The sequence below is a fragment of the Enhydra lutris genome, unplaced genomic scaffold, assembly GCF_002288905.1.
Source record: "Enhydra lutris kenyoni isolate GAN:26980312 unplaced genomic scaffold, ASM228890v2 scaffoldscaffold59, whole genome shotgun sequence".
In the NCBI taxonomy this organism is placed as follows: domain Eukaryota; kingdom Metazoa; phylum Chordata; class Mammalia; order Carnivora; family Mustelidae; genus Enhydra; species Enhydra lutris.
In genome coordinates, this window is record NW_019154143.1 from 5,832,648 (window position 1) to 5,846,112 (window position 13,465).

General features: G+C 44.0%; 1 protein-coding gene across 1 annotated transcript in view; it reads left to right on the forward strand.

Annotated features, from left to right (window-relative positions):
- The window catches only part of LOC111158370 (galactose mutarotase), a 51,763-nt gene extending 46,789 nt beyond the window's left edge, over window positions 1-4,974 (forward strand). The window contains exons 5-7 of the mRNA XM_022520381.1: window positions 1,116-1,257; window positions 2,755-2,929; window positions 3,872-4,974. Of these exons, the coding sequence (XP_022376089.1) occupies window positions 1,116-1,257; window positions 2,755-2,929; window positions 3,872-3,949 (395 nt within the window). The 3' untranslated portion in view covers window positions 3,950-4,974. The remainder of the gene's footprint in view (window positions 1-1,115; window positions 1,258-2,754; window positions 2,930-3,871) is intronic.
- Window positions 4,975-13,465: the final 8,491 nt, after the last annotated feature.

The window sequence follows — 13,465 nt, forward strand, 5'->3', positions numbered from 1 at the left end:
TCTCCCTCTCAAATAAAATCTTTTTAAAATAAATAAATAAATCGATTACATGTGCAAATACTGCCCATTCAAAAATTCTTTTTCATACAAGCAGAACCAAGGCGAAGGAAATAGATTTTAAGTTTAAGTTTAGTTTTAAGGGGGTGTTTTCAAAAAGAATGCTACTTAGTTTCACCTAAAGCTGACTCTGGTTAGGAGAAGGATTCTCCTGTGTGCTTCCCAAACTCTCTTGGTCGAATAATGGACATCAGATGCTAGGATGGTGTGGGCCGGGCCTCTGGGTCTCCCTTGAGTCGTTGGGATCCCAGGCATCCTCGAAGCTCTCTGTGAGCTCACAGACTGCAGGCCTCACATACCAGGAAGACCATGTTTCTGAACAGCAGCTCCAAGTTTAAGAAAAGGTTGCTGTCTTTTGCCCAAAGATAGGAGATTCGTGTTTCATGTTAGTATTTAGGAACACACAAAAGCAGAGCCAAATGTTTGAACAGCTAAAGCTGGTTCTCCTTTTACTTGTTTAAATCTTTTAGTGGTAGGGTACAAGTTCCTGATTGTTCTTAGCCTCCTAAGATTTCAGACCCACTTTGCGTGCTACCTCTCTCTTCTCTAAAAATAGCATAGAAGCTGAGTTCCTACAGTATCTCCAACTGACCACATGAAAGGAAGGTAGTTTCTCACCCTAAAAGAGTACGTTAACTAACTAGCATTTGTATTCACCTTTAAATATGTGATACTATTCTAGAACAAAGGACGACTTTTAAAGAAACCAAACTGGGCTTCCAGTTATAGAATGAATAAGTCACAAGAATAAAAGGTAGAGCATAAGAAACATAGTCCGTGGTATTGTAATAGCGTTGGGCGGTGACAGTCGGTGGCCACACTCATGGCGAGCACAGCATAATGTAGAGAGAAGCCGAGTCACTATGTGCACACCTGAAACGAATGCAATATTGTGTGTTAACTATGCTTAAATTTTTTTAAAAGTTGTTTTAAAATAAAGACAGAAACTAAACCGGATCATGGTGTCAGGCTCTGGAAATAGAGTCCCTCTCCACTTTCGAGAAAGCCTGGCCAGAGTACTCCCGCCTGCTGCCTTTTTCCCTGCCTCTTCCCACCAGGAGAAGTTGCTCCAGTGCAAGGAACTGCCTTTGACCTGAGGAAGCCAGTGGAGCTTGGAAAACACCTGCAGGAGTTCCGTATCAATGGCTTTGACCACAATTTCTGTCTGAATGGCTCTAAAGAAAAGCACTTTTGTGCACGGTAGGTCCTTGTCACTTACTGCCTCTGTGGGGAAGAAGAGATCCCACCTCCTATATGAGGAGCATCAGTAGCATTTTCTATGCTGCAGGGACCAAATACCACGTCCCCTGTCTTTTCAAAGCTCCTGGTCCTCCCCCTCCCCCACTAGGTCATTAGCCCAGGGCTCCCACCTGGCAGCCTGTCTCTCTTTGCTCCCTCTCTCCCCAGTTGTGCCTGTTCTTTAAGGCACATTTTTGGGACAAAGCCTAATTCCTCCTGACTGAGGTCACCTCTGCTTTCCTTGAACTTCTGGAGTGCTTTGTACTTTGTTCACATGGGATTCGTGCCCGGTCTACTTCCTTGGAAAGTCAGAGACTGCACTTCTCCTGGGGCACTCACCAGCAGCGGCCTAGTGTGGGCATCTGTGTGCACTCTCCCTCCTCCTCACTAAATTCTGAGCTGCTCACACCATCTCGTCTCTGTGAGCCCCCACCTCTGCCCTAGTGCCTGACACCATGCTTGGCATCAGCAAATCATGTCTGTAGAACAAATGGATTTGAAATAAAGCAGAGGAAACGATTTAAACTCAATGGAAACTTCAAAAGCCTTCTCTCTGTTAGAGTCCTGGTCCCTGCGTTCTTCCGGCTGGAGTCTGCTCCTCTCCTCTTGACTAGTGCTCACACTTCTCTCTCTACTGCCCCCACCTCGAGGAGACTCTCCTGCCTTCGCTCCACTGTTCAAATCTTGGCCCTCCTCTTCCCAGACATCTTTCCCTGAACGTCTTCATTGACCATACTTTGCTGGGAGGTTTTACCTCTCCGTAAGAGGGTAAGACTGAGGCTTTTCTTTGTCCATATCCCTTCAATACCAAGTACGGGGACTGGGTAGGTGCTCTCAGCTCTGTAGAGGCCTGGTTTTTGTTGTTGTTCTTTGTTTGGTTTTTATTGTTGTTGTTTGTTTGTTTTTTAAAAAGGAAACAGTGAATCTAGCAAAAACGGACAGTACATCTGTTCTCAGGGGAGATTTGACTAAAAAGCGCAGCCTGCTCGAGCCCCAGGAAAGGGGGATGTTTTAATTTAGAAAAGCATCACTTCTCTTTCAAGACAAGGCTGGTCGCTTTGCCAGGCCAAGCAGAGAGCGCCAACTCTTTATGAGAAAGAATCTCAGGCCCTCCCGAACCTAAAAACTGCTTCTATTCAACCTGGCTGCCCCCAACACACACACACACACACACACACACACACACACACACACACACACACGCACCCCTATCTGGCCAGGGTGAGCCTTCCTCAGAGAAGCCAAGATCACAGTGAGAAGTCGCCATGAAAGGATCCTCAGAACCACCTGCTCACACCTCACCCCAGAGACTGTGGGAATTTCCCATCATGCTCTTCTCACCTTTGTCTCCATGTCCCTGCTCTGTGGCCGGGTCTGACTGCTGTCTCCGAGGGTGCTTCCCCGCTTCTCTCTGTCCCTGTGAGCTTCTGCATCCTGTGTGGTCTGCCTTACCCCCAGGGTCCGTCATGCCGGCAGCGGGCGGGTGCTGGAGGTGTACACCACCCAGCCTGGGGTCCAGTTCTACACGGGTAACTTCCTGGACGGCACGCTGCAGGGCAAGAGGGGAGCCGTCTATCCCAAGCACTCTGGTTTCTGCCTGGAGACCCAGAACTGGCCTGATGCTGTCAACCAGGTAAAGCTCCAGCTCGGCTTCTCAGGGGTGTTGTGCCCCAAGGTCACACTGTATGACAGAGGTCACGGCACTCAGGTCTGTGTGATTCAAAGGTCCACAGAGCTTCTCTTCTCCCAGTCATGATAAGGAGAACTTTAGCCAAGTTACTAACATAGCATTTTTTTTTTTAAAGATTTTATTTATTTATTTGACAGAGAGAGATCACAAGTAGGCAGAGAGGCAGGCAGAGAGAGAGGAAGGGAAGCAGGCTCCCCGCCGAGCAGAGAGCCCGACACAGGACTCGATCCCAGGACCCTGAGATCATGACCTGAGCCGAAGGCAGTGGTCTAACCCACTGAGCCACCCAGGCGCCCCTAACATAGCATTTTTATGTATTTAATCTGTTTTGTGCCTTCAAAATCTTTATTCCGTTTAATGTTGCTCCTTGTCCACACCTGCTCATCTTCTGCAACCACAGTTTTTTGGGCGGTGAGGGGGGGGGGAGGAGAAAGAGAATCCTAAGCAGGCTCCACACCCAGCACGGAGCCTGACACAGGGCTCGATGTCACAGCCTGGGACCATGACCTGAGCTTAAATCGAGAGTCAGATCCTGACTGAGCCACCCAAGACTCTGTGCAACCACAGTTTTAAAATGATCCCATCTTCTTCCTATTTGCTTACTGGTGACTTCTTTTTCTGGCTACTCCCTGGAGTAGTGCCCCTCAAAGCAGCAGCCCTGCAGCTCGCTCCAGAACTTAAACTGACACACAGCCTCCTTCATCGGGAGAGTCCTGCTCTAATGGCAAGCTCAGTGATGCGCCTCCAGTTCTCTATCTCGCTGCAAACCCATGGTAAACAGTTGTTAGGTGGGCAGCTGGTTCGAGAGACCAGTCCAGAGCCGTCCTGAACAGTGAAGGGTGCAGCCAGCTGGAAAGCTAACTTGCCTTGTTGTTCCCTTCACAGCCCCACTTCCCTCCTGTGCTGCTGAGGCCCGGGGAGGAGTATGACCACACCACTTGGTTCAAGTTTTCTGTGGCTTAAGCATAAAGACATGACCTCTTCCAGGGCCAGGCCGGGAGCCCCTTCAGCAGCCTGTCTCCTGCCCAGAGAGGAGATGAAGACTTAGAGGCTTTCAAAGTGATCCTGCGAATTAAAACCATGTAAAGGGTAGCTTCATAGTACTGAGTCTGAGTATTGATTTCCTTTTCCGGTGACTGGCTCCAGGTCGGGGCTGAGGAGCAGCTCTCTCCTCTGTGTGGTTAAAGAGGACCCACCCATTAATGTCATCTCCTGAGCCCCAGCCCTAGCCCAGAAGAGGTACCCACGCCCCCTGTACTGGGTTGGCTCTGTCTCTCCACCCTGTTGCTGCCTTCTGCTTTTTACCCTTTCTTTGATCCTACCCTTTCCTCTTTTTGTCCTCCTCCTCTGCGTCCTCAAACCACCTCCCTCCCGTGCAGTACTGTGGCCTTTTCGGTCTCTGAGCTCCTGTACCATGCTGGCAGAGGGGCCTGTCTGCCCTGGGAAGGCTGGAGATGCCTGAGAGGGAGGGAGCTGGGGCTTCGGGAGGGTAAACGGCCCTCGTAAAAAACACAAGGCTGGGAACGATTTTAGTCAGGACTTGACATCAGGTCATGCACATTCAAGTCCCCTTCTTTGCTCCATTTCAGCTTGCCAGGGCATTCCTGGGGTCACGGAGGGGCAAAGGGGGGTCTGACCTTCCTCTCTTTGGGCCAGGCTTTCTTCCCAGATTTATGTTTGTAAGAAGCATGAGTCTGAGTCTGAGTTTAGGTTTCTTAAAGATGTCCCTTAAAGGGCCAGGTCAAAATACCCAGAGGGAGTCTGTAATTTTGATTCTCTGCCTTTGGGATTGAGAAAGTCCCAGCCCAGCCAAGGCGTGGGCAGCCAACAAGCCACTGGAGACAAGAGCCGCGTTAGTGTGGAGACGGGGCCTGAGGACGGCACATTGCACCAGGAACAAGAAGTCGTGTTATGTAGATGAGGCCGGGGCTCCCCCTTTTCCTGAGCAATTGAATTACCAGCTATGGGTTTGGGTTGGTGGCTGGTTTATAGTCTTTAAAGAAATTTACCTTATACTTTTGTACACTAGCAACCAGTTGAAATAAAACAAAAAGCTGCACTCCCCATCGCCTCACTCATTTTTAAAGCTGTTGGACATGGACCTTTGGGAAACGGTGTGTTCTGGATTCCACTGTTTTCTCCAGTTAAGCGCCAGCATCTTCCTAGAAGAAAGCCACCTAACTGGCAGCCTCTTGAGTTTCCTATACTCCCTCTTTCTTAGCAACAATAAACCAAAAAGTGTTCATTTTTTAATTCATTATGGATTTTCTGGATACCTATTATGTCCACAGTTCTCTGCTGAGTCTTTTAAGGAATTCAGGAAGTAATGTCTAAGATACAGTTGTCTCTCCAGGGAAGACTAATAGTGACAGTAAGATATGTTGAATTGCACCACGACAGACCAAACCCTGAGCGCTAACTTTGCTAATGGCATTTATTACATGGGCAATCTAATTTCACTCAGCCTCTCGGCCTCTATTTTTCTCACCTGTGAGGCAAAGGGATTAGACTTGAAATATCTGGAAGGTAAAATCTATCTCTAGATATGAATGAAAACTGGCCACTAGTCAAATTCTTTTTCCACAGACCCTCCCCGTGCCTGTGACAGAAAGACCTGACAAAGTGGACAACAAATGCTTAAGCCAGCCAGAGCACTGAGCAAAAGACACAAAGGGCCAGGAGCTGTGGTCCCGTTTCTCTTCCCGGTTGGGTCTGAGCAGGCAGTGGAAGGAGACTCTGGACAACTTTTTTTTTTTTTTTTTTTTAAGATTTTATTTATTTGAGAGAGAGATCACAGAAGCAGAGGGGGAGGGAGAAGCAGGCTCCCCACCAAGCAAGGGGCCCAATGCAGAGCTTGATCCCAAAACTTTGAGATCAAGACCCAAAGCCTAAGGCAGATGCTTCACCTACTGAGCCACCCAGGCGCCCCCCTCTGGACAATTCTTACACTGTAACAATCTTTCCAGGAGTCTCCTTAATGGCTTGTCTTCATTTTGATTCCCAGAAGTATGATTGAAGATATTATTTCATCTGACCCTTACAACCTGTAATGAGATAGCAAAAACCTCGTTAAAAACAAGAGGTCAGCCCCTGGGGCAAATAATACATTATATGTTAATTAAAAAAACAAACCAAACAAACAAGAGGTCGGGGCGCCTGGGTGGCTCAGTGGGTTAAAGCCTCTGCCTTCAGCTCAGGTCATGATCTCAGGGTCCTAGAATGGAGGCCTGCATTGGGTTCCCTGCTCGGCGGGGAGCCTGCTTCTCCCTCTCCCTCTATTGTTACCCCTGCTTGCTTGCTCGTTCTCTCAAATAAACCAAATCTTAAAAAACAAAACAAAAACAAGAGGTCAATAGCTGGAGAAAGTAATAGTGCCAGGAAGTGGCAGATCTAGAACACAAGCTCTTCAATAAGAAACCCAATGTTAAAAAAGAACAAAAACAGCCCAACATATGTTCCAGTGGCACTACACTCCAAAAAAAGTCCTCAGTTTTTCCTTTTAGAGGGAAAAATCTAACATCGATTACATACAATATTGATAAGTGAAGAATTTTTACTCCATCACCATTAGCAGCAATGTAGCTAAGAACGTTTTTGGAGGGAAATTGGCAGAATCTATCAATATTGGCAAACTTGCAAAACTCATGATGTAGCAATTCTTCTTTTAGAAATCTTTACTATGGGGTGCCTGGGTGGCTCAGTTGTTAAGTGTCTGCCTTTGGTTCAGGTCATGATCCCAGGGTCCTGGGATTAAGCCCCACATTGGGCTCTCTGCTCAGCGGGAAGCCTGCTTCTCCCTTTCCCTCTCCCACTCCCGTTTGTGTTCCCTGTCAAATTAAAAAAAAAAAAAAAATCTTTTCTATGGAAATACTAGTATGCACAAATCTGTAAACACAAACACTGAGACAAGGGTGTTCATTGCAATCTAACTGGCAATAATGAAAAACTGAAAACTACCTAGCACCATCAATACAAGAATGGATAAATGATAATCCATACAATGGAATACTATTAAAAGACCCATTAAAAGAGGTAAGATCAAATTACACACTATCCTGCTTTTGTAAAATAAAACAAAAATTTACAAATATTTGTAAAGTCTAGAAGGGCTAATTAAGTTAATAATTGTGTTCTCTGGCAATAGAATTTGTAGGGGAGATAAGGACTTTCACTTTTTTACTTTACGGATACTGTTTGAATTGCCAAAGATAAGCATCTTCCTTTTGCGATTAAAAGTTTAAGTCTGCAAAATGGTGGAGGGGGGACACATTTTAATTTTTATTTTATTTTAAAGATTTTATTAATTTGACAAAGACAGACACAGCGAGAGAGGGAACAGAAGCAGGGGGAGTGGGAGAGGTTGGGAGCCTGAGGCAGGGCTCCATCCATCCCAGGACCCTAGGATCATGACCTCAGCTGAAGGTAGAGGCTTAACAATGGAGCCACCCAGGAGCCCAGGAAGATACATTCTAAAAAAAAAAAGTATTTCCAACTTACAGAAAAGTTGCAACAATAGTACAAAAAATTTCCATACACCCCTCACTCAGAGATCCCATTCAAGTTTCACCACCTGTCTCAACATCTTTCCTGGCAGAAGGGTCCAAACCAGGAGCACAAACTGTATTTTAGTTTCTTGTTTCCTTGAACCCAGCACAATTCCTCAGTCCTCCCTTGCCTTCACCTTTACGATCTTCGTATTTTTGAGGACTGCAGGAAAGTTATTTTATACAGTGTGCCTCCACTGGGATCTGTCTGTGGTGTTTCTTCCCGGTCAGACTGGCATCATACATCTTTCAGAGGAGTATCACTGAAACAATGCCGTTCTTCACGCTGCAGCCTTGGTAAACTTGGTAATGCCAAATTCTAGGTGTGGCCCCTCACCGATGAGGTTAACTTTGTTCATCTGGGTAAGGTTGCCAGGTTTCTTCACTCTAAAGCTACCAATACATACTTTCGCCAAGAGGCCTCAGAGATGAAATATTAAGCTGACTGCAACCTATCTACTAGTTTAATTAATTGTTCAATGCAGGGCTATCACATTCTAGATGCCAGAAATCATTCAGGAAACCCTAGAGAAGAAAGAAAAAGAGTATTTTCTTACTCACAAGGAAATGTAACTACAAATTAGTTCCCAATTTAGTGGCTTCCAAGTTTGAGATTACATTTATTACCCACGTACATTTGACCCCTAAGGAATGCAAGGGTTCAGGGCATCACCCCCATGCAGTCAAAAATCCACGTATAACTTTTGACTCCCCCAAAACTTAACGACTAATAGCCCACTGTTGACCAAAAGCCTTACCAATAACATACGAATAGTTGATTAACACATATTGTGCATGTGACATGTATTACATATTGTATTCTTACAATAAAATAACCTAGAGAAAAGAAAATGTTATTCAGAGAATCATAAGAGAAAAATACATACACAGTACTGGAGTGTAAAAAACCCACATATATGTGGACCTGTGCAGTTCAAACCAATGTGTTCAAAGTTCAACTATTTTGTTTTCCTCTGCTCTAAAGAATTATCTCTAGGGGTGCCTTCGGCTCAGGTCACGATCCCAGGGTCCTGGGATCGAGCCCCGCATTGGGCTCTCTGCTCAGCGGGGAGCCTGCTTCCTCCTCTCTCTCTCTCTGCCTGCCTCTCTGCCTACTTGTGATCTCTGTCAAATAAATAAATAAAATATAAAAAAAAAAAAGAATTATCTCTAAAAATATATAAAATAGAGATGTTTTGGTGGCTCAGTCTGTTAAGCACCTGCTTTCAGTTCAGGTCATCATCCCAGAGTCCTGGGACCGAGCCCCACATTGGGCTCCCTGCTCAGCGGGGAGTCTGCTTCTCCCTTTCCCTCTGCTGCTCCCCCTGCTTGTGCTGTCAAATGAAGAAAATCTTTAAAAATAGATAATTACAAAGAAAAAATAAAGTAACATATTCCACTCATTAATAAATAACAATACATAAATTAAAAATAAAGAGGGCACCTGGGTGGCTCAGCCAGTAATGCATTTGACTCTCCATTTCAGCTCAGGTCATGATATCAGGATCGTGGGATCAAGCCCCACATCAGGCTCCTCACTTAGGATGAAGTCTGCTTATCCCTTTCCTGCTCCTCCCTCAATGTGCATGTGCTCTCTAAGTAAATAAATAAATCTTAAACAAACACAAATAAGTAAATAAAGAGTTACTTAGCCCCAGTTAGGATATGCACCTTTAGAATAGCTGGAGGAAGATACTGGTAATTGTGCTTATGGAAGACAATAAAAAGTCTACGTTAAGCAACAAATCTGATGAGTAAAATTTTAGAAAAACTGATCTTTTGTGGTAGTGACCAAACTATCACTTTTAATAAAAACACACATAAAAGAGAACTTTGATTTGCCTGAGAAAAGACCTTCTGTATACATGACACTACGTGTAGTGTATGACAGCATGTGAGCTTCTATCATTTTATGACGAACTCACTGAAGAAACAAAACTTTACAGTCTAATACCAGACACTTTTAGTTCATAAGAGATGGTGAAAACAAACATGGTATCAGTATGAAAAACACCACACAACCACAGATTTATTAAAGCCTTGTTGAAAATGCAAATATCCACTAAAATGCAACACAACCTACCCCACCCCACAAGAGGAAGACTCTAGGCCTCCAGGAGTCCATGCCTTCTCTACCATACACCGCCCCCTCCCCACAACCAGACTACTGCTATTATTCTGAGTTCTGACCCTTCACAGTTAAGCCTATCACTGATTTTAGTTCAATCATCTATGGATTCCTGTTTCAAATTCTTAGAATGGGGGCACCTGGGTGGCTCAGTGGGTTAAAGCCTCTGCCTTCGGCTCAGGTCATGATCTCAGGTCCTGGGATCGAGTCCCGCATCCGGCTCTCTGCTCAGCGGGGAGCCTGCTTCCTCCTCTCTCTCTGCCTGCCTCTTTGCCTACTTGTGATCTGTCAAATAAATAAATAAAATCTTTAAAAAAAAAAAATTCTTAGAATGTAAGTTCTTATCATTAGCTGTGGGATTTTCATTTTCCAATTCCCAAACATTTTGCCTAACCAGTAAGATAGAATACTGAACAACTGCACAAATGCCTCTGTAAAGGCTAAAACAAGATGGCATACTGCGGAAGTCGAACAGCTGTGCCTGTTAGGTAACCAGTGACCGACCAATCTCGAAGGACTAAAGGAAGTTAGTGTCAGTTAATACAGGGTTTGTGAAAAGTAGCACATGGAAAAAATACAGAACTACCAGCAGAAGACAGAAGGGAAACTTGGCGTGTACCTGTTCCCTAGCCAGTTCCCATTATCAGTCCTAATCATTTTAAACAACTGGATCACCAGTTTGCAGTGGGCTATGTAGACAGTTTTGGTAGGAATGCAATCCTTTTCCAAGTGAGGCATTTATCTTTTCCAAGTTTCAACTTCTCCAATTACTCAAATCATAATTCAAGTCTCAGATGCTTTGGGTGGCACTTCCAGCTATAGCCAAGGGAAGGTGGTCAGCAAATCCTCTGCTCAAAAAAGCAACTATAACGCTGAAAAAAAAAATTGACCAAACAACTTTGCTGCTCTAGAAACTGGCCAAAAGCATACAACAATCTGAGATGTGTTTATGTTTGGAAAACTTTGTATAAGAACAGTGGGAGACTATGGCATTCTAGCCTAGAGCTGCTCCCACTCCCCTCCTCCCCCAACTCAGTGACTGAGAAGGTTCTGCTGGGGCAAAACAGAACATGTGGCCCGGCGGGTTGCTGTGGTTAAAGGGGGTGTTTACTCAATTTGGAGCAGCAGGTAATACCAATACCCAAGTTTGTTTTTTAAGATTTATTTAACAGAGAGATCACAAGCAGGCAGAGAGGCAGGCAGAGAGAGAGGGGGAAGCAGACTCTCCGCTGAGCAGAGCCCGACATGGGGCTCCATCCCAGGACCCTGAGACCATGACCTGAGCTGAAGGCAGAGACTTAACCCACTGAGCCACCCAGGTGCCCCAATACCCAACAGTTTTATCAGTAAACTCATTGCTATGCAAACAGGGACAGCTGATGGCTCTGCTAGCCTGACAATGCAATTTGGTTGGAAAATGCAGACTTATGGATAATCAGAGGCTGCACACATGCGTAGCAGAGACCAGAGACCAAGCTATCCACTCCTGGCCAACTCTGAGGCTACATGCATGTGCACAGGAAATTAAACGGGGTTCAGCAAAAAGTAAAAGCCAGGAAAGACTTGAAAACTGCCCAAACACTGAATTCACTCCCCATCTAAAACAGATCCATCAGCAAAGGGGAGAAATCTGACTGATTGGGGTGTCTGAGCACAACCTCTGTCTAGCGACTGGCCAACCACTAAGCTATGCAGACACAGGGCAACCCCCTAGAAAGAGAAGCTTAAAAATAAACTCAAGAATGTTCTTAAAAATAACCAAAAAGTTTAACAGAGATAGGTTATAAAAAAGGACCAAGTGAAAATTATAGGGTTGAAATGTACAGTAACAAATGAGAAGTTCACTAGAGAAGCTAAGAAATAGATACGAGATGACAAGAGAAAAAATAAGTGAACTGGAAGATAATCAATAGAATTACCAAACTGAGGGGCATCTGGGTGGCTCAGTGGGTTAAAACCTCTGCCTTCGGCTCAGGTCATGATCCCAGGGTCCTGGGATCGAGCCCCGCATCGGGCTCTCTGCTCAGCGGGGAGCCTGCTTCCTCCTCTCTCTCTGCCTGCCTCTCTGCCTGCTTGTGATCTGTGTCTGTCAAATAAATAAATAAAATCTTTAAAAAAAAAAAAGAAATTATCAATCTGAAAAATAGGAAAGAGACTGAACAGAACAGGGACGCCTGGGTGGCTCAGTCGGTTAAGCATCTGCCTTTGGCTCAGGTCATGATCCCAGGGTCCTGGGATCAAGCCCCACATCGGACTCCCTGTCCAGTAGGAAGCCTGCATTCCATCTCCTAATCCTCCTGCTTGTGTTCCTGCTCTCGCTGTTTCTCTGTCAAATAAATAAAATCTTAAAAAAAAAAAAAAAAAAGTGAAAAAATAAAACAAGAACTATTTACAGAGAAAAAGATATTTTTATAATAAAAGCATCATCACACCAGAAAGATACAATTATAAAGGTATGTATGCAGCTAGAAGAGCCGTAGATGCTTTGAAGCAGTAATTGTGACTAATGGCCATGCCTGGAGTTGCCTTAGTGTTGGGTAAAGCGAACAATTCTAATAAATACGGCTTCAAATTTCCTGAACAGAAAGTTAACTTTCTTTTAGATGTTTCTCTGAGCACACTGACCTCTGCTAGTTATATATTTATATGAACTAAAATGCAGTTTCTACCATTTTCATAGAAAGGTTACATTCCAGCGTAAGGTCATTTACTCAGAGAAAGAATCAGAGAAACATAAAGGATACACAGGATACATATTCAAACCTTCCTTTCAATCACATGAGTATTGCAAATTTTCTTATAATAATAGCAGCAGTAAGTCAAGCCAATCTGTCCAGTAACTAGTGAACTAGAAGGGGTCCATCATTAGCCCCAATAGCAATAGTTTCCTATTCTGATTATATATTAGAATCACCAAGGAAGGTTTTTAGAATATTAATGCTCAGCCATCACCATCCTCAGCAATTCTTGATTTCACTGGAATGTTTCTAAGGCTTCTGGGTGATCCTAATATGTAAGTAGGGGTGAGAACCACTGCCCTAGAGTAAAAGCTTTCACTCATATTTAAGCGCATAAATGTTTAGCTAGAATTTGCCCCCTGGCTTCATGAAGCATTTCCTCAAGAATAAGTCACAGAGAAACAATCTTCCCGGACCAAAAGTATGTCTTGGTAAGGCTGCTGCAACCTTACCAATAATGGCACCTAAGATCTTCAGAAATAATTATATGAAAGACTGTGAACAGTTGAAGATAAATGTCTAAACTAGGAGTGGCACTTTCTGTAAATGGTTTTGTGACTTACAATCTGTCACAATTACTCAACTCTTGCCACTGTAACACAGAAAAAGCCAAAAGACGACAGGTAAACAAATGAGCCTTGACTGCATTCCAATAAAACTTTACGGATGCTGCAATTTGAATTTTACATAATTTTCATGTCATTAAGTATTATTACACTTTTAATTTTTTCAGCTACATAAAAATGTAGAAACTATCTTAGCTCATTAGCTGTATGGAAACAGCAGCAGGCCAGATTTGGCCTGTCGGCTGTAATTTCCTAAATCCTGATCTAAATAAACAGCCTGTACTCTGAAAGAATATAAACATTAAAGCATAGTATAGCCTCCTTAGTTTAAGAAAGCAGTACATTGTTCTTATAGGAGCCCAGGAACTCTGGTGATGGTCGTTTTGACAATAACCAAGATAAACTAGCCCATCTACCTTTACCTCTGCCATATATATATAAATATATATATATATATATATATATATATATATATATATATATAATTTTTTTTTTTTTTTTTT